The 27425-nt window shown below is 44.3% G+C and overlaps 1 protein-coding gene across 1 annotated transcript in view; it reads left to right on the top strand.

Moving 5' to 3' along the window:
- LOC110528816 (low-density lipoprotein receptor-related protein 1B) overlaps nucleotides 1–27425 on the top strand; it is a 135546-nt gene that overhangs the window by 49354 nt on the left and 58767 nt on the right. The window contains exons 33-55 of the mRNA XM_090240491.1: nucleotides 6–131; nucleotides 390–518; nucleotides 780–899; nucleotides 1170–1283; nucleotides 1655–1804; nucleotides 1984–2109; nucleotides 3584–3703; nucleotides 4698–4826; nucleotides 6652–6774; nucleotides 6914–7054; nucleotides 8958–9145; nucleotides 9822–10005; nucleotides 12309–12394; nucleotides 12609–12737; nucleotides 15263–15444; nucleotides 15920–16119; nucleotides 17872–18060; nucleotides 18237–18385; nucleotides 19066–19159; nucleotides 19392–19508; nucleotides 19709–19828; nucleotides 23170–23289; nucleotides 26916–27032. Coding sequence (XP_090096617.1) covers nucleotides 6–131; nucleotides 390–518; nucleotides 780–899; nucleotides 1170–1283; nucleotides 1655–1804; nucleotides 1984–2109; nucleotides 3584–3703; nucleotides 4698–4826; nucleotides 6652–6774; nucleotides 6914–7054; nucleotides 8958–9145; nucleotides 9822–10005; nucleotides 12309–12394; nucleotides 12609–12737; nucleotides 15263–15444; nucleotides 15920–16119; nucleotides 17872–18060; nucleotides 18237–18385; nucleotides 19066–19159; nucleotides 19392–19508; nucleotides 19709–19828; nucleotides 23170–23289; nucleotides 26916–27032 — 3153 coding nt within the window. The remainder of the gene's footprint in view (nucleotides 1–5; nucleotides 132–389; nucleotides 519–779; nucleotides 900–1169; nucleotides 1284–1654; nucleotides 1805–1983; nucleotides 2110–3583; nucleotides 3704–4697; nucleotides 4827–6651; nucleotides 6775–6913; nucleotides 7055–8957; nucleotides 9146–9821; nucleotides 10006–12308; nucleotides 12395–12608; nucleotides 12738–15262; nucleotides 15445–15919; nucleotides 16120–17871; nucleotides 18061–18236; nucleotides 18386–19065; nucleotides 19160–19391; nucleotides 19509–19708; nucleotides 19829–23169; nucleotides 23290–26915; nucleotides 27033–27425) is intronic.

Here is a 27425-nt window from a genome sequence, read left to right as displayed (position 1 = left end):
CCCAGGTGAACTGTCCCCTTGCACAGTGCTGAACGGTGGATGTCATGACCTTTGTCTTCTGACCCCTCACGGCACAGTCAACTGTAGCTGCAGAGGAGAGAGACTACTACTGGAAGATAACAGATGTGTATGTAAGTCTAGTACCTTGTCTTTTTCCCCTCTAATTCATTGGGAAACAGCATCCGGCTCAAAGGACCATGTGAATGTCTTGCTAATAGACACGTAGACAATAGGCATCGGACAGTGCTACTGTCAGATGAAGCAATGTGAGGGGCATTGAAGAAGCATGTTTGTTGGAGACTGTCTGGGATGGATATAGCAGAAAGCAGACCCATCTGTTTGGATGAGGAATCAATCAGAAAAATATTGATTCTCTCTTCTTTTTGCAGCTGAGAACTCCTCCTGTAACATCCACATTGAGTTTGAGTGTGGGAACGGGGAGTGTATCGACTATCAGCTGACGTGTGACGGAATAGCACACTGCAAAGACAAGTCGGATGAGAAAATGCAATACTGCGGTACGTAAACACCAAACATGTGTTCCTGTACTAGTTCACCAGTGCTCAGATGAAAATCCCTACCAAGCCCCGGGTTCTTGTCCAGTAGAATGAGTTCAGATTCGCTCACTTCCCGAAACCCACGAAGGAGAAGAGGAACAGTATTAAAGTGGATGTCATGTAATCCCTTTGGTCGAATCTCTTCCTAAAGTGTCTTTTTTTTTTTTTAAATGTCTTTCGTTTTTCTCCCTCTCCCTCTTTACTCCTCTTCCTCTCTTGCAGATAACAGAACCTGCAGACGGGGCTTCAAGAGCTGCTATAACCAGCGCTGTGTGGCCAATAGGCGGGTTTGTGACGGGGTGAACGACTGTGGAGATAATTCCGACGAGGTTTATTGTAACCGTGAGTAATAAGAATCTGATGAGAATGTACATGCCCAGTCTGACAGACAACATCATCTGTACTACATTACTACTGTATAAACAAATAAATAGCTTTAGGGTGAACTCCTGCCTCTCCTGTTAGATTTCATAGAGGAACATTTCTCCAAGCAGGGATAATATGGTCTATTCTTTCTATCATCTCCTTCTAGTCCACCTGACGATGAACCAAAGAGATGGGATTTCAAATTTCTTTCCTCTTTTTCTTTTCGGCTCTGTATTTTCTCTCCAGATTCCACATGCTCTCCCTCAGACTGGCGTTGTCTGAACGGGGTTTGTATCCCGGCCTCGGCCCGCTGCAATCAGATCATCGACTGTCCCGACGCCTCAGATGAGAAGAACTGCAGTAAGATAAGCCTTTGTTAAAGCGCCGTGCCGTATCTTTGTTCAGGCGACCCACTATCTTTGTTCAGGCGACCCACTATCTTTGTTCAGGCGACCCACTATCTTTGTTAAGGCGCTACACTGTATCTTTCTAAGGTGCGACAACATTACCTTTCCCACGTAGCAGGTCTGTAGGCTAGCCTGGTCATGTGTGTCATTAATGTTAGAGAAAAGAGAAGAAGGAAGATCCGCTCCCCGGAATTTCAAGTTATTTTTTTAGTTGTTATTAATATCAGGGCACTACACTATTATAGATAAGACGATGTATAGCCAGGAATATCAATCGCTAACCTTAGGCTTTGGATATGCCGGTCGACTGCCCATTTCCTTTAGGCAACACAGGCTGCTTGGGTTACTACATGCTGGGGGTGAAGGAGACAGTGTTCGTCAGCTGCAACTCTACCTCCCTCTGTGTCCACCCCTCCTGGATGTGTGATGGAGCCAACGACTGTGGGGATTATGCAGATGAAACCAACTGCCAGAGTATGTTTTTATCCTTCCTTTTTTCTCTTCTGTGACGCCAGTTCTGTCGGCTACTGTTGATGTGGCCGTGTACCAGACAGACACCAGGCCTAGTGGGATGCATTTTAAGATATTTGGAAAATTAGTCGGCCTCGTAGTTTATTGTTCTGAATGTACCTTGGCTTCTGGTTTCTCCCCAGCTCCTTCCCTCAGAAAGAGATGTGAGGAGGGCCATTTTGCTTGCCCCAGTGGAAACTGCATCCACGCTGTCTGGCTGTGTGACGGAGTGAAAGACTGTGAAGACGGAGCAGATGAATTCCAGTGTGGTGTGATAGACATATTTCTAGAACATTTATTTACATGGCATTTATTTTCGCCAGCACATTGCGCTGATTTGTATCCACTGACACTGATGAGAGAGGGAGTCTAAATCGTTCAAAGGAGTGATTGGATCATTATGTTGTAGGGTACGTCCCGCATGAAGTGTTGACAAAGCTCGCGGTGGCCAAATATAATGGAGAATTTCTAAGTTGAACAATTTCCCCTTTTACTCCTGTAACCCTTGATGTGTCTGGTCAATACATTCGGTCAATACGGCCAGATAAGAAGATAAGATAACCCAGTGTTGGGGGTTCGTTCATGTGGGTCATTAAAGGAAACAGCGAAGGGGTGTCTCCCGCTGAGGCCAATGTTTCCATCCCTGATTTGACCCCTATGTGGAAATCTCTGTTCAAAGCCCCTCCTGAGGAATACTGACAGAAGGAGATGTTTCACTCCTGCGGTTGGTTCCTCAGGGCAGAGCAGTAGACAATGCTATCGTAACGCAAACAGAATAGCAATAGCAAATATCCTATTTATATTTGTTGTGGATTTGCTCATCGTCTGTGTATTTGAACGAGTCCCAGCCAGTAGCGGTTGGATGCACACACAGTGTTGTTGGCGCCCGCTGTTTGTGTGGCTAGTTCACACTGACCTTGTCCATACAGCCACACAGTCATTGCTAATGGTTGCTCTCTGAATGCCCAAGGAGCAAAGGAAGCAGCTCCGCAGTGTCATCATAAAATTGATGTGGAATGCAAACAAATAAACAGACAATTCTTTCTCTCTCTTTCTTTGTGTCTCTCCCTCTCTCATCTCCCTCCTCTCCATCTCTCCCTCTCTATCTCTCTCCTCTCTAACTCTCCCCCCTCTCTCTCTCTCTCTCTCTCTCTCATCGCCCTCCCTCTCTATCTCTCCCTCTTTCTTTCTCTCTCTCTCTCTCTCCCTCTTTCTTTCTCTCTCTCTCTCTCTCCCTCTCATCTCCCACCTCTCTAACTCTCCCTCTTTCTCTCTCTCTCTCTCTCTCTCTCTGCTTGCTAAGGCTGAATTATGTTTTACCTCACTTGGCACTCCTTTGTACACGGTTTGACTGTAAAGACAAGCATTACTTTGAAAGTGCTTACGACTGAGAGAAGGGTTTTGCCATGTTGGTGTATCTAATTTCACAGGTGACATTGATAAAGTGATATAATTTGCCACCTTCATTAGAATAATTTGCTTCAAAATTGGTTACCTATGCGATATTATTTTCTTCACCTCTTCTGCACAAAGGCCTACCTTCTTTCTTGTATGTGACTTGACTGCAATGTCATATTACTCTATAACAGTTGAAACCTGGGCTCATTTGGACTTTACACACATACACTACCGTACTAAATCACACGTTTATCACTGCTCTCGGCATGGTTAATTGTGAAGACGTTTACATGCTTCCTGTCCCAATGAAATACCATATCATATGTTATATTGCCTTCTGTCTAGACTTGTCCTGCCTGTGGAACCAGTTTGCCTGCTCTAAGAACAAGTGCATCGCCAAGCAGTGGCTTTGTGACGGAGAGGACGACTGTGGCGATGGATTGGACGAGAGCGCAGAGATCTGTGGTAAGAAAACACGCCTGAATTGATTTACATTATGTTGACTCAAATGTGTGTAGAAAATGTAGAGAACGGCCATAAATCAGCATCAAAGGGACAGGGGAAAGGGGCCTCCCGAGTTGCGCTGCGGTCTAAGGCACTGCATTGCAGTGTTTCAGACGTCACTACAGATCCGGGTTCGATCCCGGGCTGTGTTGCTGCCGGCCGCGCCCGGGAGACCCATGAGGCGGCGCACAATTGGCCCAGCGGCGTCCGAGTTAGGGGGAGGGTTTGGCCGGCTGGGATGTCCTTGTCCCATCATGCACTAGCGACTCCTTGTGGCAGCCTGGCGCCAGCTGTACGGTGTTTCCTCCGACACAATGTTGCAGCTGGCTTCTGGGTTAAGTGGGTAGTGTGTCAAGACGCAGTGCAGCTTGGCGAGGTCATGTTTCGGAGGACACATGGCTCTCGACCTTCATCTCTCTCCAGAGTCCGTACGGGAGTTGCAGCGATGGGACAAGACTGTAACTACCAATTGGATAAAAGGGGACAGGGAGAGATTCATTTGACATTTTATGAGATAAAGTCTCGTTGGATATCACGAAATTGGGGAGAAAAAGGCATAAAAAGTACAACAACAAAAAAAGAGACAAGGAAAGATTAATTTAATAGATTTTACATTTTAGGAGATACATCCTTGGTGGAGATATATGGATGAGCAATTTGCTACAAACAGCGATATGGATTTCCTGTTTTTCAGTCATATTTGCACAGACCTCAGAAAGTCTTGTAAACATCTATATTTCTATTACTGTAATTGTGCAGATTCTGTAGCCTGAGTGCCAGTCTGTTTCTGCTGTCTTTGCCAAATCCTTGTCACTCATTATCATACCAAACATGTTTGGCGTGACAATTTCTTAAGGAGTTGGTAAGCGAGCTAAAACAGACTGCCACTCAGGCTAAAGTTTCTTCAGTTCGGTAAAATAATATTTTGACCACGATTCCTATTGTACATATCCAGGTATGGCTACCTGTGGCCCAGGGTTGTTTAGTTGCCCAGAGTCGTACGCCTGCGTCCCCAAACACTGGCTTTGTGATGGGGAGAGGGACTGTCCAGATGGGAGTGATGAGCTCTCTGCTGCTGGCTGTGGTAATAATATTGTTCTGAAGTTCTCCAACAGAAATCACAGTCATAGTGTAGTCACTCCCTTTTCTAAAGCACATATTATAATGATAATAATGATGATATGTGTCTAACAGTCTAGTCCAAGTCCCTTTTGTAAAGCACAAACGTCTCAATACATGTTTGTCATAGTGTATTGTCCTCTGAAGGCCTCTGGACAGAAAGCACACAGTCATAGTGTAGTCACTCAGTCCCTTTTTTACAGCACAAATATCTCAATATGTGTCTGACAGTGTATTCCCGAGCCCCTTTTTCTGAAGCTCAAATGTCTCGATACATATTTGTCATAGTGTATTGTCCTCTGAAGGCCTCCGAACCCGAAAGCGCACAGTCGTACTTTAGTCACTCAGAATCCCCTTTGTAAAGCACAAATGTCTCAATATGTGTCTGTCATAAGGTATTGTCCTCTGAAGGCCTCCAGACAGAAACCAAACAGAAAACAATCATAGCACAGTCAGACTCAGTCCCATTTATAAAGCAAAAATGTCTCATTACATTTGTCATTGTGTGTTCAGAATCCCCATTGTAAAGCAGAAATGACTCAATACGTTTCTGTTATAAGAAACAAATATAAAAATAATCGGCCCTCCATCTGCAGTACTGTAAAACCATATTTCCCCCTGACACGTACACTACATTGCCAAAAGTATGTGGACACCTGCTCGTTCAACATCTCATTCCAGAATTATGGGCATTAATATGGAGTTGGTCCCCCATTTGCTGCTCTAACAGCCTCCACTCTTCTGGGAAGGCTTTCCACTAGATGTTGGAACATTGCTGAAGGGACTTGCTTCCATTCAGCCACAAGAGCATTAGTGAGGTCGGGCACTGATGTTGGGTGATTAGGCCTGGCTCGCAGTCGGCGTTCCAATTCATCCCAAAGGTGTTCGATGGGGTTGAGGTCAGGGCTCTCTGCAGTCCAGTCAATTTCTTCCACATCGATCTCAACAAACCATTTCTGTATGGACCTTGCTTTGTGCACGGGGGCATTGTCATGCTGAAACAGGAAAGGGCCTTCCCCAAATCGTTCTCCTGGCATCTGCCAAACCTAGATTCCTCCGTTGGACTGCCAGATGGTGATTCATCACTCCAGAGAACTCGTTTCCACTGCTCCAGAGGCCAATGACGGTGAGCTTTACACCACTCCAGCCGTTGCTTGGCATTGGGCATGGGGATCTTAGGCTTATGTGCGGCTGCTCGACCATGAAAACCCATTTCATGAAGCTCCCGACTAACAGTTATTGTGGTGATGTTGCTTCCAGAGGCAGTTTGGAACTCGGTAGTGAGTGTTGCAACCGAGGACAGACACTTTTTACGAGCTATAAGCTTCAGCAATCGATGGTTCCGTTCTGTGAGCTTGTGCGGGCTACCATTTCGCAGCTGAGCCGTTGTTGCTCCTTGACGTTTCCACTAAACAATAACAGCACTTACAGTTGACCGAGGCAGCTCTAGCAAGGCAGAAATCTGACAAACTGACTTGTTGGAAAGATGGCATCCTATGACGATGCCAGATTGAAAGTCACTGTGCTCTTCAGTAAGGCCATTCTGCTGCAAATGTTTCCCTATTGAGATTGCATGGCTGTGTGCTCGATTTTATACGCCTGTCAGCAACGGGTGTGGATGAAATAGCCAAATCCACTAATTTGAAGGGGTGTCCACATACTTTTGTATAGATAGTGTACCCTGTTAATAATGTCCACATTCCTATACAAGTTCAGATCCTTTTTGAGATTGAATATCTCAGGTATTTCATTAACAAATTGGCCCTCCCTCCACATATTTCTCATCACAGCCCCCAACAACACGTGCATGGAGGGAATGTTCCAGTGTCGTAATCAGGTCTGCATCCCACAGCGGTTCGCTTGTGACCGTGATGATGACTGTGGAGACGGCTCCGATGAGACCCCGGAGTGTAGTAAGAACTCTCTCTCTCTCTCTCTCTCTCTCTCTCTCTCTCTCTCTCTCTCTCTCTCTCTCTCTCTCTCTCTCTCTCTCTCTCTCGTATTTCCTCTTGTTGTGTTCTGACTGCACATCCCGCCTCCTGTGTCCTACAGAGTACGGGTCCTGCAGTCTGGGGGAGTTCCGCTGCACAGATGGTCGCTGTTTACCCAGAGTCCAGTGGGAGTGTGACGGCCATCCCGATTGTCTCGACCAATCAGACGAGCTGCCACACAACCCCAAGTGTTCCGCTGCAGGCAAGCCTTTCATCTGATACAACACACGTGTGTGTGTGTTTATGTGTGTGTGAGAGAGAGAACAGAAGAGGTACAGACCACCCCAGTCTCACCATGTCCCGGCTGGTTTGAGCCTATTACGAACACGTTATGCTCATAGACCTGCTGGGAACAGGGCTGATACAAATTGAGTTGATAGCAGGGCCGTGCTCAGACATTTCAGGGGGCAGGTGCTCAAAATGAACCCACCGGCTCCCAGTGTACTGATTGTGATTTGTCTTCAATGCTCTTTATAATATAATATCTATGATCTTCTGACTCATGATATATGGGCTGGCTGGCTAGTAGCTTGTGTGGATATTTTTAGTATATGGTAGTTTGGTCTGGCAGGTCATCCGTGATACAAGTCATTATCCGACGTCCATCCGTGCCTGAGGATGTCGGGAGATGCCGTGGAAACCAGCCACTAGGGGCAACAGCGAGCTCTGTTACCTTCAAGTAGACATTGGAGACATGGATGGCAGATGGGCCGAAGCATCCGCATCTGGTTCCTAAGTGCCCAAAGGATGCATGTTTAAATCCACCGATCCACCAAGGTTATTTTTTATATTTTTGTTTTACACCTATCCCAAACCTTAACACTTACCTTAACCATTCGGAGTTAATGCCTAACCTTAAGAATTCGGAGTTGATGCCTAAACGTAACCTAAGTAGTCAAACACTTCGAAATGTGTTCTTTGGAACAACTTCGAAATTTGACATTTGAGAAACATGGATGAACATCTTGACCACCTCGGTTGCTGCTGCCATGACACTCGTTTCCGACTGAAGAAGGGATGGAGTTGGGTCGTAGATGGAGCCGCTCCTTTCTGTCTTTCTGCCTCTCTCTGCTGCACGCCGGCTATCAGCCAACCAAGCCGAATATTGACGATGATGTAAATCAAGTGTTATCAAGTGGGAATCAAATGTTATGCTGTTGTATCAGTACTGTTGCTTGCGCCTCCCGAGTGGCGCAGCGGTCTAAGGCGTCACTACAGACCCAGGTTCGATCCCGGCCTGTGTCACATCTGGCCGTGACCGGGAGACGCATGAGGCAGCGCACAATTGGCCCAGCGTCGTCCAGGAGGGTTTGGCCTGCCGGGATGTCCTTGTCCCATCGCGCTCTAGCGAATCCTTGTGGCGGGCCGGGCACCTGCAAGCTGACTTCGGTCGCCAATTGTACAGTGTTTCCTCCGACACATTGGTGTGGCTGGCTTGGCAGGGTCGTGTTTTGGAGGATGCATGGCTCTCGACCTTCGCCTCTCCCAAGTCCATAGGGGAGTTGCAGGGATGTGACAAGTCTGTAACTACCAATTGGATATGACGAAATTAGGGAGAAAAAAAAGAGTAAAAGTGCCAAAAATATATATAACAATTATAATAATAATAATTGGTAGCTTGCTACACACACTCGACCTGTGACTGCATCTCAAGCCGTACGTTTGGAATCCGGGCACGAACTCCATACAGGGCCGACAAACAGGCGCAACTGATGGGGTGGCGAACTTGACGACATCACAACCAATTTCGGACAGTGAGTTCAGAACAACAACGTGAAAACCTGTGTACAAAAACATGTACAAATACCACCACCCAGAAGGGCAGTTGGCGAGTAGGAGGGCAAAGGGGCAGGTGCTCTGGCACAGGTACACCCCTATGTGTACACGTTCCTGGTTGATAGAAATATGTTTAATTGACTGTTATGTTGTATGTTGGCCGGTTCCCCAGACCCAGATTAAGCCTAGTACTTGACAACAACAACAACAAAAAATGTTTTTTATTTTTATCTAGGACAAGGCTTAATCTGGTTCCGGGAATTCAGGAGTCTTGCATTCCTGGCTTTCACAGAAAGTTCAAATCTAACACCTACCACTTTGTTCTGTAGAAAGCTTGTGCAACGGCTCTTTCTTCATGTGTGTCAACGGCCGCTGTGTCTCGCTGGCCAGCCTGTGTAACAGGAGGGACGACTGTGGGGACGCGTCAGACGAGAGGAACTGTCACGTCAATGAGTGTCTGAACCGTCGAGTCAGTGGATGCACACAGGACTGTGAAAACCTGCCTGTAGGCTACAAGGTAGGAAGGTACCCCTGCTCGCTTTCTCAGAATTGCGCACACAGACACACAGACACATACACACACACACACACACACACACAGAATCACAAGTCATGAACTGTACAAGGTTATTTCTCAGAGTCACACACACACACACAATATAGCTCTAAGTATGGTAAACCACTAAGCTCTTACAACATAAAACTAAGGCTTAGTGGAAACTGTTTATTGATGTTTTGCAAATTTCTCTATAATGATAGGATTTAACACCGGAGTTACTATATTATCATGTTTAACAATAAAACAAACAGAACCTAAATCAACATACTATGTGGACTTACCATATGTGTTTGTTTGTGCTACTCATACTTAATAACCATGACCCCGGTACATACAGTACAGTTTATATGTTGGGATCTGCCTGGTTGCTGTAAGCCATAGGTTGTCAGAGAAAAATCGATTTAAATCCATACTCTGTAAGAAGTGCATACCAGAGTGGCTCGCCAACAAAACAAACCATGGATTTTGCACTCAGAACCTACTAAATCCCTTTGTGTCATAGTATCCCTGTATAGTCAGTAGTCATACCCGATGGCGACAGTACCCTGTGACTTTTCTATTGATTAATTCAGTGCCTCCGCACATGGATTCTGAAAAATAATGGCTCTCAATTTCTCCCTCACGTCTGATCCAGTGCAAGTGTTGGCCGGGATTTCGCTTGAAGAACGATGGCCAAACGTGTGTTGACATTGACGAGTGTTCATCCGACTTCCCCTGTAGCCAGCTCTGCGTCAACACATACGGATCTTACAAGTGTCTGTGTGCAGACGGCTACGAGGCGCCAGCTAAGAACTCGCACAGCTGCAGGTCTCTCTCAGGTATACCTCTGTCTCTACCTCCATCATTTACTCTTCTGTTCTTTTTTTTGTTCTCTCTCTCTCTCTCTCTCTCCTCTTCTCCCTCTCTCTTCTCTCTCTCTCTCTCTCTCTCTCTCTTCTCTCTCTCTCTCTCTCTCTCTCTTCTCTCTCCCCTTCTCTCTCTCTCTCTCTCTCTCTCCTCTTACCCATCTGTTCTTGTATCTGTGCCTCTGCTGCTTGAGCTACCACTTTCTCCATCTTCGTTCGTCCATTCCTTCTCTCCATCTTCTCTCTCTTCCTTCTTACACATCTTCCCATGTGTCTGATCCTCTGTCACCCACCTTCCTGGTTGATTTTTTTTTTTTGAAATCAGGGACTTCGGGAAATCACAAGGGAATTATCTTGCCGTCAGAACAAGTATCCTGATTAGTTAAAAGAGGACACTAGAATATGTATGACGTAAAACCACTTGTTCTATCTCTTTGGGAAGGTACCTGTAGTGAGACCAGTCAAATAATAGCCTGTGATGGTGATACATACTAGGGCTTGGAGCCAGGGAGGAAATCAGTGGTTGTATAAGATTGACACCTCCAGAGCCTCTGACTGTAACGTTACTGCACCCGCAGTAGGATAATGAGACGATGCATTAAAAGTAATGACTTTATGAATAATGATGAGCTACAGTGCCTTGCAAAAGTATTCACCCCCCTTGGCATTTTTCCTATTTTGTTGCATTACAACCTGTTATTTAAATGGAATGTTATTTTGATTTCATGTAATGGACATACACAAAATAGTCCGGAATTGGTGAAGTGAAATGAAAAAAATTACTTGTTTCAAAAAATTTGAAAAAAATAAAAAACTGAAAAGTGGTGTGTGCATATGTATTCACCCCCTTTGCTATGAAACCCCTAAATAAGATCTGGTGCAACCAAGTACCTTCAGAAGTCACATAATTAGTTAAATAAAGTCCACCTGTGTGCAATCTAAGTGTCACATGATCTGTCACATGATCTCAGAATATATACACATCTTTTCTGAACGGCCTCAGAGGCTGCAAAACAACTAAGCATGGGGCACCACCAATCAAGCGACACTATGAAGGCAAAGGAGCTCTCCAAACAGGTCAGGGACAAAGTTGTGGAGAAGTACTGATCAGGGTTGGGTTATAAAAAAATATCTGAAACTTTGAACATCCCACCGAGCACCATTAAATCCATAATTAAAAAATTGAAAGAATATGGCACCACAACAAACGTGCCAAGAGAGGAACGCCCACCAAAACTCACAAACCAGGCAAGGAGGGCATTAATCACAGAGGCAACAAAGAGACCAAAGATAACCCTGAAGGAGCTGCAAAGCTCCACAGCGGAGATTGGAATATCTGTCCATAGGACCACTTTAAGCCGTACACTCCACAGAGCTGGGCTTTACGGAAGAGTGGCCAGAAAAAATAAGCAAATATGTTTGGTGTTCACCAAAAAGAATGTGGGATTCTCCCCAAACATATGAAAGAAGGTACTCTGGTCAGTTGAGACTAAAATGCTTTTTGGCCATCAAGGAAAATGCTACATCTGGCGCAAACCCAACACCTCTCAACCAGAGAGAAAACATCCCAGCATCATGCTGTGGGGATGTTTTTCATCGGCAGGGACTGGGAACTGGTCAGAATTGAAGGAATGATGTATGTTGCTAAATACAGGGAAATTCTTGAGGGAAACCTGTTTCAGTTTTCCAGAAATTTGAGACTGAGACGGAGGTTCACCTTCCAGCAGGACAATGACTCTAAGCATACTGCTAAAGCAACACTTGAGTGGTTTAAGGGGAAACATTTACATGTCTTGGAATGGCCTAGTCAAAGCCCAGACTTCAATCCAATTGAGAATCTGTGTTATGACTTAAAGATTGCTGTAATTTTTGCAGCTGTAATTGCTGCAAAAGGTGGCTCTACAAAGTATTGACTTTGGGGGGGTGAATAGTTATGCATGTTCTGTTTTTTTTGTCTTATTTGTTTTGTTTCACACCCAAAAATATTTTGCATCCTCAAAGTGGTAGGCATGTTGTGTAAATGAAATGATTACAAACCCCCCCAAAAATCTATTTTAATTCCAGGTTGTAAGGCAACAAAATAGGGAAAATGCCAAGTGGAGTGAATATTTTCACAAGCCATTATCTCTGAGAGCAGACTGCTACAGTCGCCCCTGCATAGTGATGGTACTGAAGAGTCACACATGTCTATCAGATTATTTCTTTGGACTATATTGTTAGTCGTTGTCGTCGTGTATTGTAATTGCTGTGTATTTTTTTTCTTGTATTTTCTTCAGCTGAAGAGCCCTTCCTGATTCTGGCCGACCATCATGACATCAGGAAAATAAGCACTGATGGATCCAATTACACTCCTTTAAAACAGGTAAGACGCACAAAGAGAAGTGTTCCCTTTTTTTGAACCAGCTCAATATTTAAGGATGGAGGAGGTTTCTTATGCACAGAATCTTTTTTATTGATCATCTCACTTGAGTACATGTCTCTCCCCAACCAATTATGCAAAGCAATTGCTCAATATTTAATGAGGTATTTTTTTTGTACCAACAGTACAACGTGTACCTTATGATTGTGTCCCGCAGGGCCTCAGTAACATTATAGCAGTGGACTTTGACTACAGGAAGGAGTTGATTTACTGGATCGACTCGAGCTCTCCTGCCCTAACCCAACGGAGGATAAACAGAATGCGACTGAATGGGAGCGACCTAAAGGTACAGTAGAGTACCGGCTTATACATCAGGTTTGGGGTAAATTGGAATGGAAGTTATTCAATTCAGGAAGTTAACAGATTCCAATTCAAAAATGGAAAAAAAGGGCGTCTCTTTTCAATGACTTCTCAAAAAAAAAACGGAAGAGGAGTGTAACGTCTGCTCCCAACTCACACTCTCAAACACCTAAATCCCCTGAACGCAGCTCACTTTCCAGCCCACTTTCCAGCTCATACTCTCAAACACCTAGATCCCCTGAGCACAGCTCACTTTCCAGATCCCAATCACCTGAATTCTAATAACCTGCATGTCATTATCACACACTATTTAGTTCAGTTCTTTGCAGCCCATCATTGTGAGGTATTGTTTGTTTTGTGACACTCTCTCTATTCGGAGTGCTGTTTTTCCCGTACCGTAATCATCCCGTGTATGATAGTTTTGGCCTGCCTCACTAACGACACCTTTTGCCTATTCCCTTCCTGTACTTTAGCCTATCAGATTTCCTGTTATCTACCTTTTGCCTGATCTCCCGGACGACGTTACTAGCCTTTTCCCTGCCTGTACTGTTGCCCTTTTGGACCCCCTGTGTATGACCTTCTGCCTGCCCCTGGACCCAGCTACCTGCCTCCTCCTGTGGTCCTTTACAATAAACACCTGCTGCGCCCTGTGCTTGAAACCAGCTCTCTGTCTCCCATCGTGTTCATTACAAGGAGAAGCTATATATTTCAAAAGTTGACGCATTTGTAATTTATTCAAATCACTTCCTGAATTGAGTGTCTTCAATTCAAATTGACCCCAACCGTGTTCTACATTAGCCGGAGGAAGGTGTGTGGTGAGATAGTGTTCTTGTGGTAGTGGTTAACGTATGAGCCTGAGGGAAGGATGCACTTTATCCATTTTCTCTCTCGCTCTCACCCCCCCCACCAGGCAAGATTACACTGTTAGAGATGAGATGTTGAGAAGGTCTATGGCTGCTTTATAAATCTAGAATTAAACACCCTGACTGTGCAGCGGTTTAAATGTGACTAAAGGTGACAGTCTTCCCTGGCTGAAGGTTGAGCCGAGGCACATAAAACGATTTATTCTATAGGAGGGATTATGGCCATGTAGCGCCTAATGCGGAATGAGATTTTAATGCATTCCATTGTCAAACAATGTACACTATAGAGTGGATAATTCCTTAGACACACAGCTTCTTTGTAAAACTTTGTTTTCGTTACACCTCGGGAAATACTTGATTGCTTTGGGCCTAGACCCCCTTGTTAATAGTTCACAGCATTATGCAGTTGATGGCGTACCTGAGTATTAGTTTATGGTGTTTGGCACAGAACAATGGCTGTTGGTTTAGGTTCAGCTGTATTTTATGATGTGTTGTCGTCATATTTATGACAATATCATCATGCTGTTTTGACGAACAGTTCAACAAGTGTTACTGAACCCTGTCATGATCATGTTATGCACCATAGGTACAGTACAGTACGAAATGTGCTTCCTTTGCTACACAGAGGAAGATCTCAGACTCGGTATGTCAATGATCGTATCAGTGTGCATGTGTTCGCGTGTTCGCGTCCTTGAACATGGCTGCTCTCCAATCATGGCTCCCCATTTTAGCTTTCCAAAGGCCAGGGTCAGAGTCTGGATGATGTTAGAGTGCCAACAGAACCTGAGTACCTAAGGGGGCTCCCCTTGGCTCGTTATCGTTAATACGGGGCTAATGACTCATTATAGCTTTACTGTACCCAGGATCACTCCCGTCTGATTCGTAGCTCACTGCTGCCGAAACTCTTCCGAGTCGAGACCGCTTCTGTAGTTATGGGACCAATGTCATCACTAGAATGAAGGCGATATTAGAACTGTTGCAGTGCAGACCCATAGAAGGCTGTTGTGAGTTGTTCGGGCTTTTCACACTATCTTCTTAATTTGCGACAAAATCACTCCAGGGCTAGCTTACCTTCCTTTCACGCAATCAATCGTTAACCCCGGGGTCACTGAATCCAACTGTTTGGGTTAGAATGTGAGGGCTCCACGAATCAGGTTACAGTGCTTTTCTGATTCATCTTGAGTTGCTTTGAAGGCCCAGTTCAGTCGGAAACATGATTTCCCTGTGTTCTATATGTACTTCCACACTATGAGGTTGGAATAATACCGTGAAATTGTGAAAATGACGATGTCCTTTTGGGTAAGAGCTGTTTTAAAAAAGATTGCCTGAAATGTCAGTCTGTTTTGGTGGGATGGAGATTTGGCCTGCCACGGTGACAATCACCAGGCCGTCAAGTTGGTTAATAGACCAATAAGAAAGAGATTTCCAAGCTCTCTGCCAATGACAGCCGCTTTTCAGTTTTCCCCTCCCCCCTCCTAGGAAAAATCTTGCTTAAGAAATTGCCCTTTGCGAAGATTACATTTTCTCTTCTTCTTCTTTTTGACAAATTGAATTGAAAACAATCACATTAGTTGTTACTCAAGAAATGATTTGATATTGAGATTTGAAAGAAAATGTCCCTACCTGTTTCCTCTCCTCTGACCCACAGGTAATCCACAGGACGTCCACCCCTAGTGCTCTAGCTGTGGACTGGATCGGTAAGAACCTGTACTGGTGCGACATAAGGAAGAAGAGTCTGGAGGTGTCCAAGGCTAACGGACTCTATCCTGTGGTGCTGGTCAGCACCGGTCTGGACATCCCTACCGACCTGGCTCTGGATGCTGATACTGGGCATGTACAACTCTCCATCTTCTCCATCTGTCTTTACACCGTGCTACTATCTGTCACGGTACCGTCTGGAGAGAATGAATCCAGAACGAGATTTAGCTATGTCTGTCGAGAGAAACCACAGACTGTCAAAAGAAATGCCAGCTAATCAGTTTGTTACTGTGCAAGTGTACCTATGCTGTTTTGTTTCTGAGGCAGCCGACTTTCTGCTCAGGCTCTTGAAGTCTACTCATTTTGATGTTGAGTTTGATATCTTCACGTAAACTACTCCGTAACGAGAAGTAAACACAGTTAGATTTACATCATTTTTGTCATTTAGCAGACACTCTTGTCCAGAGCGACTTACAGTTAGTGCATTAACCTTAAGATGACCAAGTGAGACGACCGCAGTTCACAGTTCACATAGCCCATTTGACCAACGAAGTGGGGAAGTGTAGGCTAAGGTGTCTAGCTGAAAACTGTATCCATTCCTCTGTAGTTATGTGTTCTGGATCGACGGTGGAGAGTATCCCCATATCGGGAGGATAGGTTTGGACGGCAGCGGCCGGACGGTGATCAGCGACACAGACATATTCAGCCCTGCAGCTCTCACCATCGACTACACGGCAAAAAGACTTTACTGGGCTGACTCGCATCAAATTCTCTTCTCAAACATGGACGGTTCAAAACGGCGCATAGGTAAGGGACAGTGAATTGAGTGTTGCCCTTGGTCTGTCTGTCTGTGTGTCTGTGTCTCTGTCTCTCTGTCTCTCTCTGTCTGTGTCTCAACATTTGATGGCTCAATTGTAAATAATACTTTGTGCCGATTTAAGGTCAGTTTGCCATTGACATTGTCATCTATCACCCCCGTGTTTAATTTGCCGTACTGTAATAATTTCGCCACTGTGGCCTATTTATTATCCCCCCTCATTTGCACACACTGTATATAGACTTTTTCTATTGTATTATTGACTGTATGTTTGTTTATTCCATGTGTAACTCTGTGTTTGTGTCGCACTGCTTTGCTTTATCTTGGCCAGGTCGCAGTTGTAAATGAGAACTTGTTCTCAACTGGCCTACCTGGTTAAATACAGATGAAATAAACAAATACTAATAAAATTGAGTGTACTTTTTCAGACTTTAGATAAAAACCTTGACATTACTGTGAAGCGGTTTGTCCGTGATTGATTCAACTCCACAGAAACCGAGCGTGAGCCAAGTCATTAATATGCCTGTTCCATACACTTCAAAGCAAGGTGTTAATTGAAATGAGTCGCTATCTATCTCTGGCATTCAACCTGTGAGAAATGAGAAATGTTTTTCTCACTTTTTTTTGGGGGGGGGGGGGGGGGGGGGGGAGTTATTCATTCGGTCTAACTCAATTTTTCCCCAGGTACTATTTGGTTCACAAACAAAACATGTTATTAAACAAGGCTTAAAAATCTCTTAAGGATCCGACTCTTTTCATACATTTTAGCCTAAAATGACATACCCAAATCTAAGTGCGTGTAGTTCAGGACCTGAAGCAAGGATATGCATTTTCTTGATACCATTTGAAAGGGAACACTTCGAAGTTTGTGGAAATGTGAAATTAATGTCGGAGAATTCGATCTGATAAACGATAATACAAAGAAAAACGCATGCATTTTATTGTATTTTATTTGTACCATCTTTGAAATGCAAGAGAAAGGCCATAATGTATTCCAGCCCAGGCGCAATTTAGATATTGGCTACTAGATGACAGCAGTGTATGTGCAACATTTTAGACTAATCCAATGAACCATTGCATATCTGTTCAAAATGTGGTATCAAGACTGCCCAAATGGTCCTAATTGGTTTATTAATACATTTTCAAGTTCATAATTGTGCACTCTCCTCAAACAATAGCATGGTATTATTTCACTGTAATAACTACTGTAAATTGGACAGTGCAGTTAGATTAACAAGAATTTAAGCTTTCTGCCCATATCAGATATGTCTGTCCTGGGAAATGTTCATGTTACTTACAACCTCATGCTAATCACATTAGCCTACGTTAGCTTAACCGTCCCGTGGGGAGGACACCGATCCTGTAGAGGTTAATTAAAGTGAAGTCACGACATTCTCAACGTATTTTTATTGTTAATTTAATATCAGTCTTTCGTCTTCAACAGCCAGTTTGTGATTAGCTGTAGTACTTATAGTCTACTCCGTGCTCTACTAAGCCATGCTGACAGACACAGTCTATTTAGTCACGTCTTTACTTCTCTTTGCCTGCAATAAAACACCACAGAGCCTGGCAGCTTGTCACAGCAATTATTCAGGACGAGCTGTGTGTGTGTGTGTGTTCAGCAGATTCCTCCTAAAGCAGTATCAGATGAACGTAATGTAGAAGTGGCATGTTAATCTACTGTGTGTGTGTGATCTGGCTGTATTCCAGACTCTGATTAATCAGTGTGTATTCCATTCCAGTGCCGAGTCAAGACATCCGGGAGGTGACAGGGCTGACTCTGTTTGAGGATGTCATCTATTGGACGGATGAGAAGTCCAAGTCGCTGAACCGGGCCCACAAGACCTCCGGGGCTCAGGGAGCAGAGCTGCTCAGATACTGGAGAGCCATCCACAACATCAAGGTGTACCACCCTCTCCGCCAACCCGACGGTAATTGTCTAGACACTCAGTGTGTGTGTCTGCATGCCTTTGAGCGAGAGAGAGGTGTTTATTTTTTAATTGTAATGAGCAAATGTGCCCTCAGACTAATGATGCTGACAGCAGAGTTGAGGGGAAAGGGCTGTAGCTCTGGATGTTGGGTTTTAGTCTCCCTCTCTCCGCTGCAGTGCCCAAACACCAGTGTCAGGTGACCAACGGAGGCTGCAGCCACCTGTGTCTGCTCTCTCCCGGGGGAGGTTACAGGTGTGCCTGCCCCACCCACTTCTACCTGGCTGCAGAAAACAAGACCTGCCTTTCCAACTGCACAGCCAGCCAGGTCAGTGGCCCTTTTCTCCTACTGCTTACAGAAATATTTAACATTTTAGTCATTCAGCAGACGCTGGTATCCAGAGCCACTTACAGCTAGTGAATCCATCTTAAGGTAGCTAGGTGGGACAACAACATTTCACAGTCAAAGTAAGTAAATATTGCCTGAGGAATAATTAGAGGAGTGCTTATATTTGACATGTTATACACTTGTAACATGTCCAATATGTGTCTCATGGGATTGTGTTTCTTGCATATCCCAACTCCCCCTGAGACGCCCATAGGGAGTGTGGGGTCACGGCCAGTGGCACCCTTGTCCAGCACCCCTGGATCAATTGGGTTAAGTGCCTTGCTCAAGGGCACAGTGTCAGATTTGGTCAGCTTCGGAATTCAAACCAGCGACCATTTGGTTACTGGCCCAACGCTCTAATCACAAAGGCTACTGTACCTGCCACCCAATAAAGCAGCTACCAGCTAAGCCTGTGCTAGTTGGAGGGGGAGTGGGAGAGTGGGGGGGGGGGGGGATGCTGTGGGATAGATCAAGATACATTTTGATGAGGTGTGTTTTCATATGTTTTTGGAAGATGGGGAGGGTACCAGCAGGGGTTTCATTAAGGTACTTTAGTGTCCCCAAAATCTTCCTGGATGATGATGATGATGATGATGATGAAATCTTGTTGTGTCTTGTAGTTCCGCTGTGGGACAGATGAGTGCATCCCCTTCTGGTGGAAGTGTGACACGGTGGATGACTGTGGGGACGGGTCGGACGAGCCTCCAGACTGCCGTGAGTCACCAACACACACATACACTTGACAAGGTCCCAGTAAGGGTGGTCACATTTTCTGTACACACCAACTTGCAATTACACAATCAATTCACAGCCCTCTAGTGGAGCAGGACACTAACTGCACAGTACAGTACAGTACATTTTACAACCCTTCTCCCTGGTTTTATTCACTAGCTGTGTTTCTATAAAGTCGGTGCAATGTGTGCGTGTTTCTGTTCTTTCCTCACAGCTGAGTTTAAATGCCAGCCAGGGAGGTTCCAGTGTGGAACTGGTCTCTGTGCTCTGCCTCCGTTTATCTGTGATGGGGAGAACGACTGTGGGGACAACTCTGATGAAGCCAACTGTGGTGAATTTCTTTACATTTCTGGCCATTATTGTAAAAGAGAATGCATACTCGTTACCTACCTGGTTAAATAAAGTAAATAAATAAATTATGACGCTCTCCATCCTATTCTGAATCCGCCCAAAAGTTTCCACAACTATCAAAAACAACGTTGTAGACTACCTAAGGCTAAGGCTAACAACTTTTGTTCATACCTTCTACAGAATCCTACATCTGTCTATCTGGACAGTTCAAATGCAGGAAGCGTCAGAAGTGCATCCCCCTGAACCTGCGCTGTAACGGTCAGGACGACTGTGGAGACGGCGAGGACGAGACGGACTGCCGTAAGAATCAAATCATCTGTAGATGGATGGATCTTAATAGATACGGTCTTAAAGAAGAGGCTGACTATGTGATGAAAGTTTTGACAGCTCTGTACTTTTTGCCGGGGGATTTCAATTTCACTTGGCCATGAAAAATGAGCCTCTGCAAGATTTAGATAATAGAGTATTGAAAAGGCTTTTAGTTGTTGGCACTCTGGTCATTTCTTTAGCGAGAGACAACCCTTTGATGAATGACACAAGGAAAGAAAGGAACAGTAGAGAGAAACTCAGACTCTGAAACAGAGCGACTCTGTGACTTCCTCTCTGATCTTCAACTCTTGGTCAATGATTCACCCTGTTAACAATTCTCTTTGGATTATAGAAAGCCCCCAGCCTTCTATGTTCATGCCGCCATACCTGGTTAATTCCCTTCGTAGACACAAGGAAGGTCCATTATTAATAAAAGCCACGTGTCCTTGTTATAATACGAAAAGGAGGTGTTTTTCCTTTCAGTTGACCTAGTTTGACCTCGCTGTGGATTTTGATTGGAGTTTCATCCCCTGCTTGTTATCCCTCTGACATTTTAAAGTTCTGAACTTCTGGGTGCTTCTTTCGCTTGTCTGAAATGTACAGCACCGGGTAAAGGTTATGAGACAATTCCTCATGTCTGTGAGAGACAGAGAGAAGGGTCTTAGTAAGTACCTGTAGTCACACCTGTCTGGTTGTCATCGCGAATCAAAGTGACAGCTCTAAGACACACTGGAGCACAGTCTCAAGACACACACACACACATACATGCACGCCATCCATGAACGCCTTATTAGATCACAGTGGTGGGTTAACGACTCGTCTCAGAGCTCCAGCCCTAGAAGCAGTCTGATCCCCCTCTCTTCACCTCCTGAGTCTCTGGCTGCAGTCACATTCAACCCCGGCCTGGCTCAGTGGTAGAGCCGTGTTGCCCCGAGGCCACTGGGAACAGAGAAGAAGACAATTGCACCAGCAGGGGGTTGAACCACGCTGGTAGGCTGGGTGAGGGTGAGGGAGGGTGTGAGGTGAAGGATGGGGAGGGGCTGGAGGAATATACAGCACCAAGTAAAGTGTTTCTCTGTAGGCTCTATTTTAACAAACCTAACACAATGTAAATCTATGGCTGGCGGTCAGAGCTATAGGTTTGGGGGGGGGGGTGTCAGAAATATTTGTTGCTATTTTCACAACCAGATTTATGGGTGCAGTAGCTGGCGGTGGCGTGGAAGGGCTGGGTTTGCCTAAAATAAACAAGTTGAAGATGTATCACGACTTGACCTCTCAATGGCCAATCAGAACATGCTCCATGGCTACATATGTGGTTGCTTCAAGTTGTCGAGAGCTTGGGACTATAAAGTTATATCTGCAAAAATATGATTCTGAGATGATTGGCATTAGAATTCCGAACCCTCATTGGTTTGAATGGTGTCAACAATTTGTATCTTGTATTCTTTTTAACTTAACAACATGAATTAGGATATTTATAGTACTATATAGGTTGAGAACATTGAACAGAACAAGGCCACATGAATAACAAAATGTTGACAAAAATGCAGATCGAACGTTATGGTCCCAAGTTGTGTATTTATGGTATTTTATGTATTGCGTGGTAATCAACTCCTAGTTGAATGTTTGTCCAGTATAGCCTAGTTTGTTAAATAGCCTACAGAAACAAAATAACAAAAAGTAGGCCCATCCCATACTCGAAATATGTTGAACGTGTTTTTGAACAGTAATTGCATGGCATCGATATGGAAATATATTGTTAACATAGCATTTGCACTGATATAGGCCTACTGTAAAAATGCATTAGCCAGGGACATGCCAAACGTTGTCAATAAGCAATATTAAATTCACTAATTGATAAGACCTACAAAGAGAGCGAGTACTTCTAATCAAATTCTCCTAAAACGAAACAACAACTGGTTTTAAACAGGCTATATGTCTGAATACAGTTACAGGCACCACAATTTCTCCCCGTTAGCGTATACTGTGATATTAGGCAACAAGTAGACTACGGAGGGTTTGATGCACATCCAAACTTTTCACAGGAGCTGGATAAAGATTCAATATAAAGAGAAAAGGGGGGAATATCCACTCACCGTTACTGCTTCCAGATATACTATCTATAGCTCTAGCCTACCATTGCCGTTGATTTGGCCATAGTGACTTAGCCAAGTGAAAGGTAACAAAACAGGCAAATATAGCCTCAAAGCGGATTCAGCACCAATCCCCGCGGTTTCCCGTGGTTTGAAAGTTCCAACCGAGGAAAGTGGAAGATACATTTTTGGGGGGGGCAATATGAATAATGTTTTTTTGATAACTTGTTCCTAAACAGGCTCCCTACGTTCGCGGACACCTTTCACGCAATGGGCATAGCACATAATGAGTCCAAATGTTTCACAGAAGCTGGACAAAAATAATGTCAGAGATAAATTTAAAAAAAGGAATGTCTGAGTGTTCTGATATTCAATAAAGCCCTGGTGATGTACTTAAGGCTACTGTGTGCGCATCCTCTGGCAAAATCAATGTCATTACCAATTGCTTTGCCGCTAAAACAAGCTTTTTGTCGGCCTTAAATATCCCTAGTTGCACTCACTGAAATTGGCATATTGGCGCACGTTCTTAAGGACACACCTCAAATATTTCCACCCCTCCCACCTCAGTGCAAGCCAGCTGACATTACACAGGACCCCGGCGTTAGGGCTTGGAAAATGCCAGTGCGCCCGTTTTTCCATGGCAAAATTATGCGCGCGTGTGAGCGACAGAGCGAGACAGAGAGGATATTTCAGGAGCTGAGTCTCACCCAGGGTGCAGATTAGGACAAACAGAAGGAGGTTTAGCCTGCGTCTGAGGGCTGAGGGGATGTCTTTCTGAGACAGAGGGAGGTTTAACCAGGGCTAATCACGCTGGGAGGGCTGAGGGTTTAGAGATGCAGCTGGAGCTCTAACCACCTCCATCCCCCCCTCCTGCTGGGAAAGAGGAAGCTGTGCTCTGGGTGTCAGGGTACTGTGGCAGGAAGGAGTGTGGAGGAAAAATGAATCTGATTTACTCATAATTGTACTTTCTCTATTGCGCCACACCATAGATTTGGGTGAATTTGATGCAACTACAGTGCATGTGTATTTCTATTGTTTTGGTCATTTTTGATCATTTTGGTACCTTCAGTTGCGTTAGCCGAGGAAGTTTTGCCATTTTTTATATAGACTGGTTAACTGGTCATTTTTTTGTATAGCGCGTGGCGCCGTCTCTCTTCATCTTTATTCTTCAGAGTTGATGTACCTGTTTTAACTCCCTGTCTCTTCTCTCTCTGCTGTGCCATCGGTCTCCATCCCCAGCTGAGAGCACCTGTTCTGCCAACCAGTTCCAGTGTAAGAGCTCCATGCACTGTATCTCAGCCCTGTGGGTGTGTGACGAGGACCCGGACTGTGCCGATGGATCGGACGAGGCCAACTGTGGTGCGTTCTACTGTTCTACTTCGATTGTACTGCAGTGCCTTTCAGAAAGCGTTCACACACCCCTTGACCTTTTTTGTCTCACGTTTTGTTGTGTTACAGCCTGAATTTAAGATGGTTTAAGTGGAGATTTTTGTGCAACTGGCCTACACACAATACCCCATAATGTCAAAGTGGAATTATGTTTTTTGAAATGTTTACAAATTAATTAAAAAAAAGGAAAAACTTGAGTTAAGTATTCAAACCCCTTTGTTATGGCAAGCCTAAATAAGTTCAGGGGTAAAGAGTTTCTTAGCATGTCACATAAGTTGCATGGACTCACTCTGTGCAATAATAGTGTTTAACATGATATTTTTATGACTACCTCATCTCTGTACCCCACACATACAATTATCTGTAATGGTCCCTCAGTCGAGTAGTGAATTTCAAACACAGATTCAACAACAAAGACCAGGGAGGTTTTCCAATAGCTCACAAAGAAGGGCACCTATGGGCAAAGTAAATGAAACAAGCGGATATTGAATATCCCTTTTAGCATGGTGAAGTTATTAATTACACTTTGGATGTATCAATACAACCAGTCACTACATAGATATAGGCATCCCTCCTAACTCAGTTGCTGGAGAGGAAGGAAACCGCTCAGGAATTTTACCATGAGGCCAATGGTTATGGACTTTAAAACAGTTACAGAATTTAATGGCTGTGATAGGAGAAAACTAAGGATGGATCAACAACACTCATTTAAATGGCAAAGTGAATAGATGGAAGATTTTCCAAAATGCATATTTTTTGCAATTAGACAGTTAAGTAATACTGCATACAATGTGGCAAAGAAATTAACTGCATGTGCTGAATACAAAGCTTTATGTTTGAGGCAAATCTGGAGCAGGTTGAGAGCTTCAAGTTCCTTGGTGTCCACATCACCAACAAACTAAAATGTTCCAAGCATGCCAAGACAGTCGGGCACGACAAAACATATTCCCCCTCGGGAGACTGAAAAGATTTGGCATGGGTCCTCAGATCCTCAAAAGGTAGCTGCACCACCGAGAGCATCCTGACTGGTTTCCTCGCCTAGTATGGCAACTGCTCGGCCTCCAACCGCAAGGCACTACAGAGGGTAGTGCGAACGGCGCAGTACATCACTGGGGCCAAGCTTCCTGCCACCCAGGACCTCTATACCAGGCGGTGTGAAAATTGCCCTAAAAATTGTCAGACTCCAGCCACCCTAGTCATAGACAGTTATCTCTGCTACCACACGGCAAGCGTTACCGGAGCGCCAAGTCTAGGTCCAATAGGCTTCTAAACAGCTTCCAAGCCATAAGACTCCTGAACACCTAATCAAATGGCTACCCAGACTATTTGCATTACCTCCCTCTCCCCCTCTTTTACACCGCTGCTACTCTCTGTTGTTATCATCGATGCATGGTCACTTTAAAAACTCTACCTTCATGTACATATTACCTCAACTAACCGGTGCCCCCGCTCATTGACTCTGTACCGGTACCCCCCTGTATATAGTCTTGCTATTGTTATTTTACTGCTGCTCTTTAATTACTTGTTACTTTTATTTCATATTCTTATCCATATTTTTTTTAAACTGCATTGTTGGTTAGGGGCTCATAAGTAAGCATTTCACTGTAAGGTCTACTACACCTGTTGTATTTGGCGCATGTGACTAATAAAATTGGATTTGAAATCCAACACAACACGTCACTGTGTACCACTCTTTATATTTTCAATCATGGTGGTGACTGCATCATGTTATGGGTATGCTCATCTGCAAGGACTATGGAGTGTTTTAGGATAAAAAGAAACAGAATAGAGCTAAGCACAGGCAAAATCCTAGAGGGAAACCTGGTTCAGGTTGCTTTCCAACAGACACTGGGAGACAAATTCACCTTTCAGTAGGACAACAACCTAAAACACAAGGCCAGATATACACTGGAGTTGCTTACCAAGACAACGTTGAATATTCCTGAGTGGCATAGTTACAGTTTTGACTTAAAATGGCTTGAAAAAGTATGGCAAGACATGAAAAAAATGGCAAATTGACAGAGCTTAAAGTAAAAAAATAAATAATCTAATATTGTACAATCCAAGTGTGCAATACTTACCCAGAAATACTCACAGCTGTTATCACTGCCAATGTTGATTCTAACAAAATGTGGAGTAAGTCAACGGGTATGAATGCTTTCTGAAGGCAATGTATGTTATATTATATTCTAGTCTACACTCTTAGAAAAAAGGGTTCCAAAAGTGTCCTTCGGTTGTCCCCATAAGATAACCCTTTTTGGTTCAAGGTAGGAAACCCTGTTGGTTTCCATGTAGAATCACCAAAAGGGTTCTACCTGAAACCAAAATGGTTTCTTCAAAGGGTTCTCCAATGGGGACAGCCGAAGAACCCTTTTAGGTTCTAGATAGCAACTTTTTTTTCTAAGAGTGTAGTCTAGTCTATTGTAGCAGTGTTTGATGGAATGGCCTCCTCTAAAGGGACATTTGTATCTTGACTTTGTGTCTCGTTATGCTATATGCAATCTTTGAGCAGCTAAACCCAAACGTGTACACTTAAATTGAATGTGATAGATAACGTTATGCAGACATCAAATGCCATTTTTTTTTTTTACTGATGACCACCTCATAAATGCTGACTGGTCTTTGATATGCTCATAAAGCACTTGTTAATATGGCCAGCTCCAGAGATTAGCTGGAGGAGGTTAAGTCATTTTACTGTCTCTTCCTCTCATCAAATGGACTGCTAGGGATTGACCTTGGCATTTCCACTGCTGCCTGTGCGTTTAATGGTGACATTTAGGGGGATTGAGGGGATGACAGTAAGGTCTCTCTATGATTTGAGTCGTTCTCTCTGGTTTTCAGTCAGTGTTCCATTTTTTTTCTTATTTTTTCTCTCTCTATGGGTCATGTTTAAAGGTTTCTTCTCATCCAACCTGGCAGATATTAAGCGTGAGAGGAGACATACACACTTTGTGAACATGATGTATACACCTACTGGCTTTGACTTACCTTCACTGACGAGAAGCAAACATCATACGAGTTCTGGAATTCTGCCCAGCATCTTATTTGTCTTTCTTAATTCTTAAATCTTTCAGGCACGGGAAGGAATGCATTTAGTGTTCAACTGTCGCGGTGTGCTCAGGTCGAATTTGGATTCTGTTAATGTCATACTAAGTCTGGGAATTAGCTCTCGAGCATGGTACCGTGTGGTTGTCAATTAATAATGCATTATGTATTTATCTATTCTCCCAATAGTTGGATTAAAAGTCTGACAGGGAGATGAGAGGAAATCACATTGCATTGATTTTACAGTGTCGGGACGACATGTACAGACGGATTACTAGGTTGTTATTTTAGAAAGAAGACAGGAAAGTTACTGTTCTCCTAGTCGTTCTTCTTGACAGTAGCAGGCGTTTGTGTATACAGTATCTAAAGTAATGTTTCACCCGTTATTGGCCATCGTCTTGTCGTCTTCCTTAGCGAAAGCTCAAGGGACTGGCGATCACGGTCTCGGCACACCTGGCGCTGTGTGCGAAACATCAACGCGGCTCCCGTGTCACACACTTTGCTTGTGCTGCACCCTTTATGAACTGTCTTTGTTGTTTCTGTGTGCCTAGATGAGAAGACATGCGGTCCTCATGAGTTCCGGTGCCACAACAACAACTGTGTCCCGGAACACTGGAGGTGTGATGGACAGAGTGACTGCGGCGACAACACAGACGAACAGAACTGCAGTAAGTCCCTCGCCTTCGGTCTCTTGTGTAGGCTGGAAGGAATGGACTTGGAACGTGAACTTTTGTATACTACTATATGACTCGCGTACTCCCTGACACTATAACCAGAGCCTTGTGTTTTTGGGGAAATCATGTGACGTAGCAAAATTGTTATCCTGTATTTTAAAGCCTTCTCCAGAAATGACAACTGCACCAAAAAATGAAAGGGGTTGTCTGAGTATGAGGCTGGATCCTCTGACATGAAAAAGAAAAGGGGAACGCTCAATGAAAACGCTCCAAAAGGTTCAAATCCACGTCGTGTGACATGACTCCGCAAAACAACGTGGCCTAGTATAACTGCCACCTAGTGTAACTACCACCATGCTTGGCATGATGAGGAATGTCCTGGGGGAA

This window comes from Oncorhynchus mykiss, chromosome 7 (assembly GCF_057628025.1).
Source record: "Oncorhynchus mykiss isolate SJ-2025 chromosome 7, ASM5762802v1, whole genome shotgun sequence".
NCBI classification, from domain to species: domain Eukaryota; kingdom Metazoa; phylum Chordata; class Actinopteri; order Salmoniformes; family Salmonidae; genus Oncorhynchus; species Oncorhynchus mykiss.
This window is presented reverse-complemented; position numbering and strand designations above follow the sequence as displayed.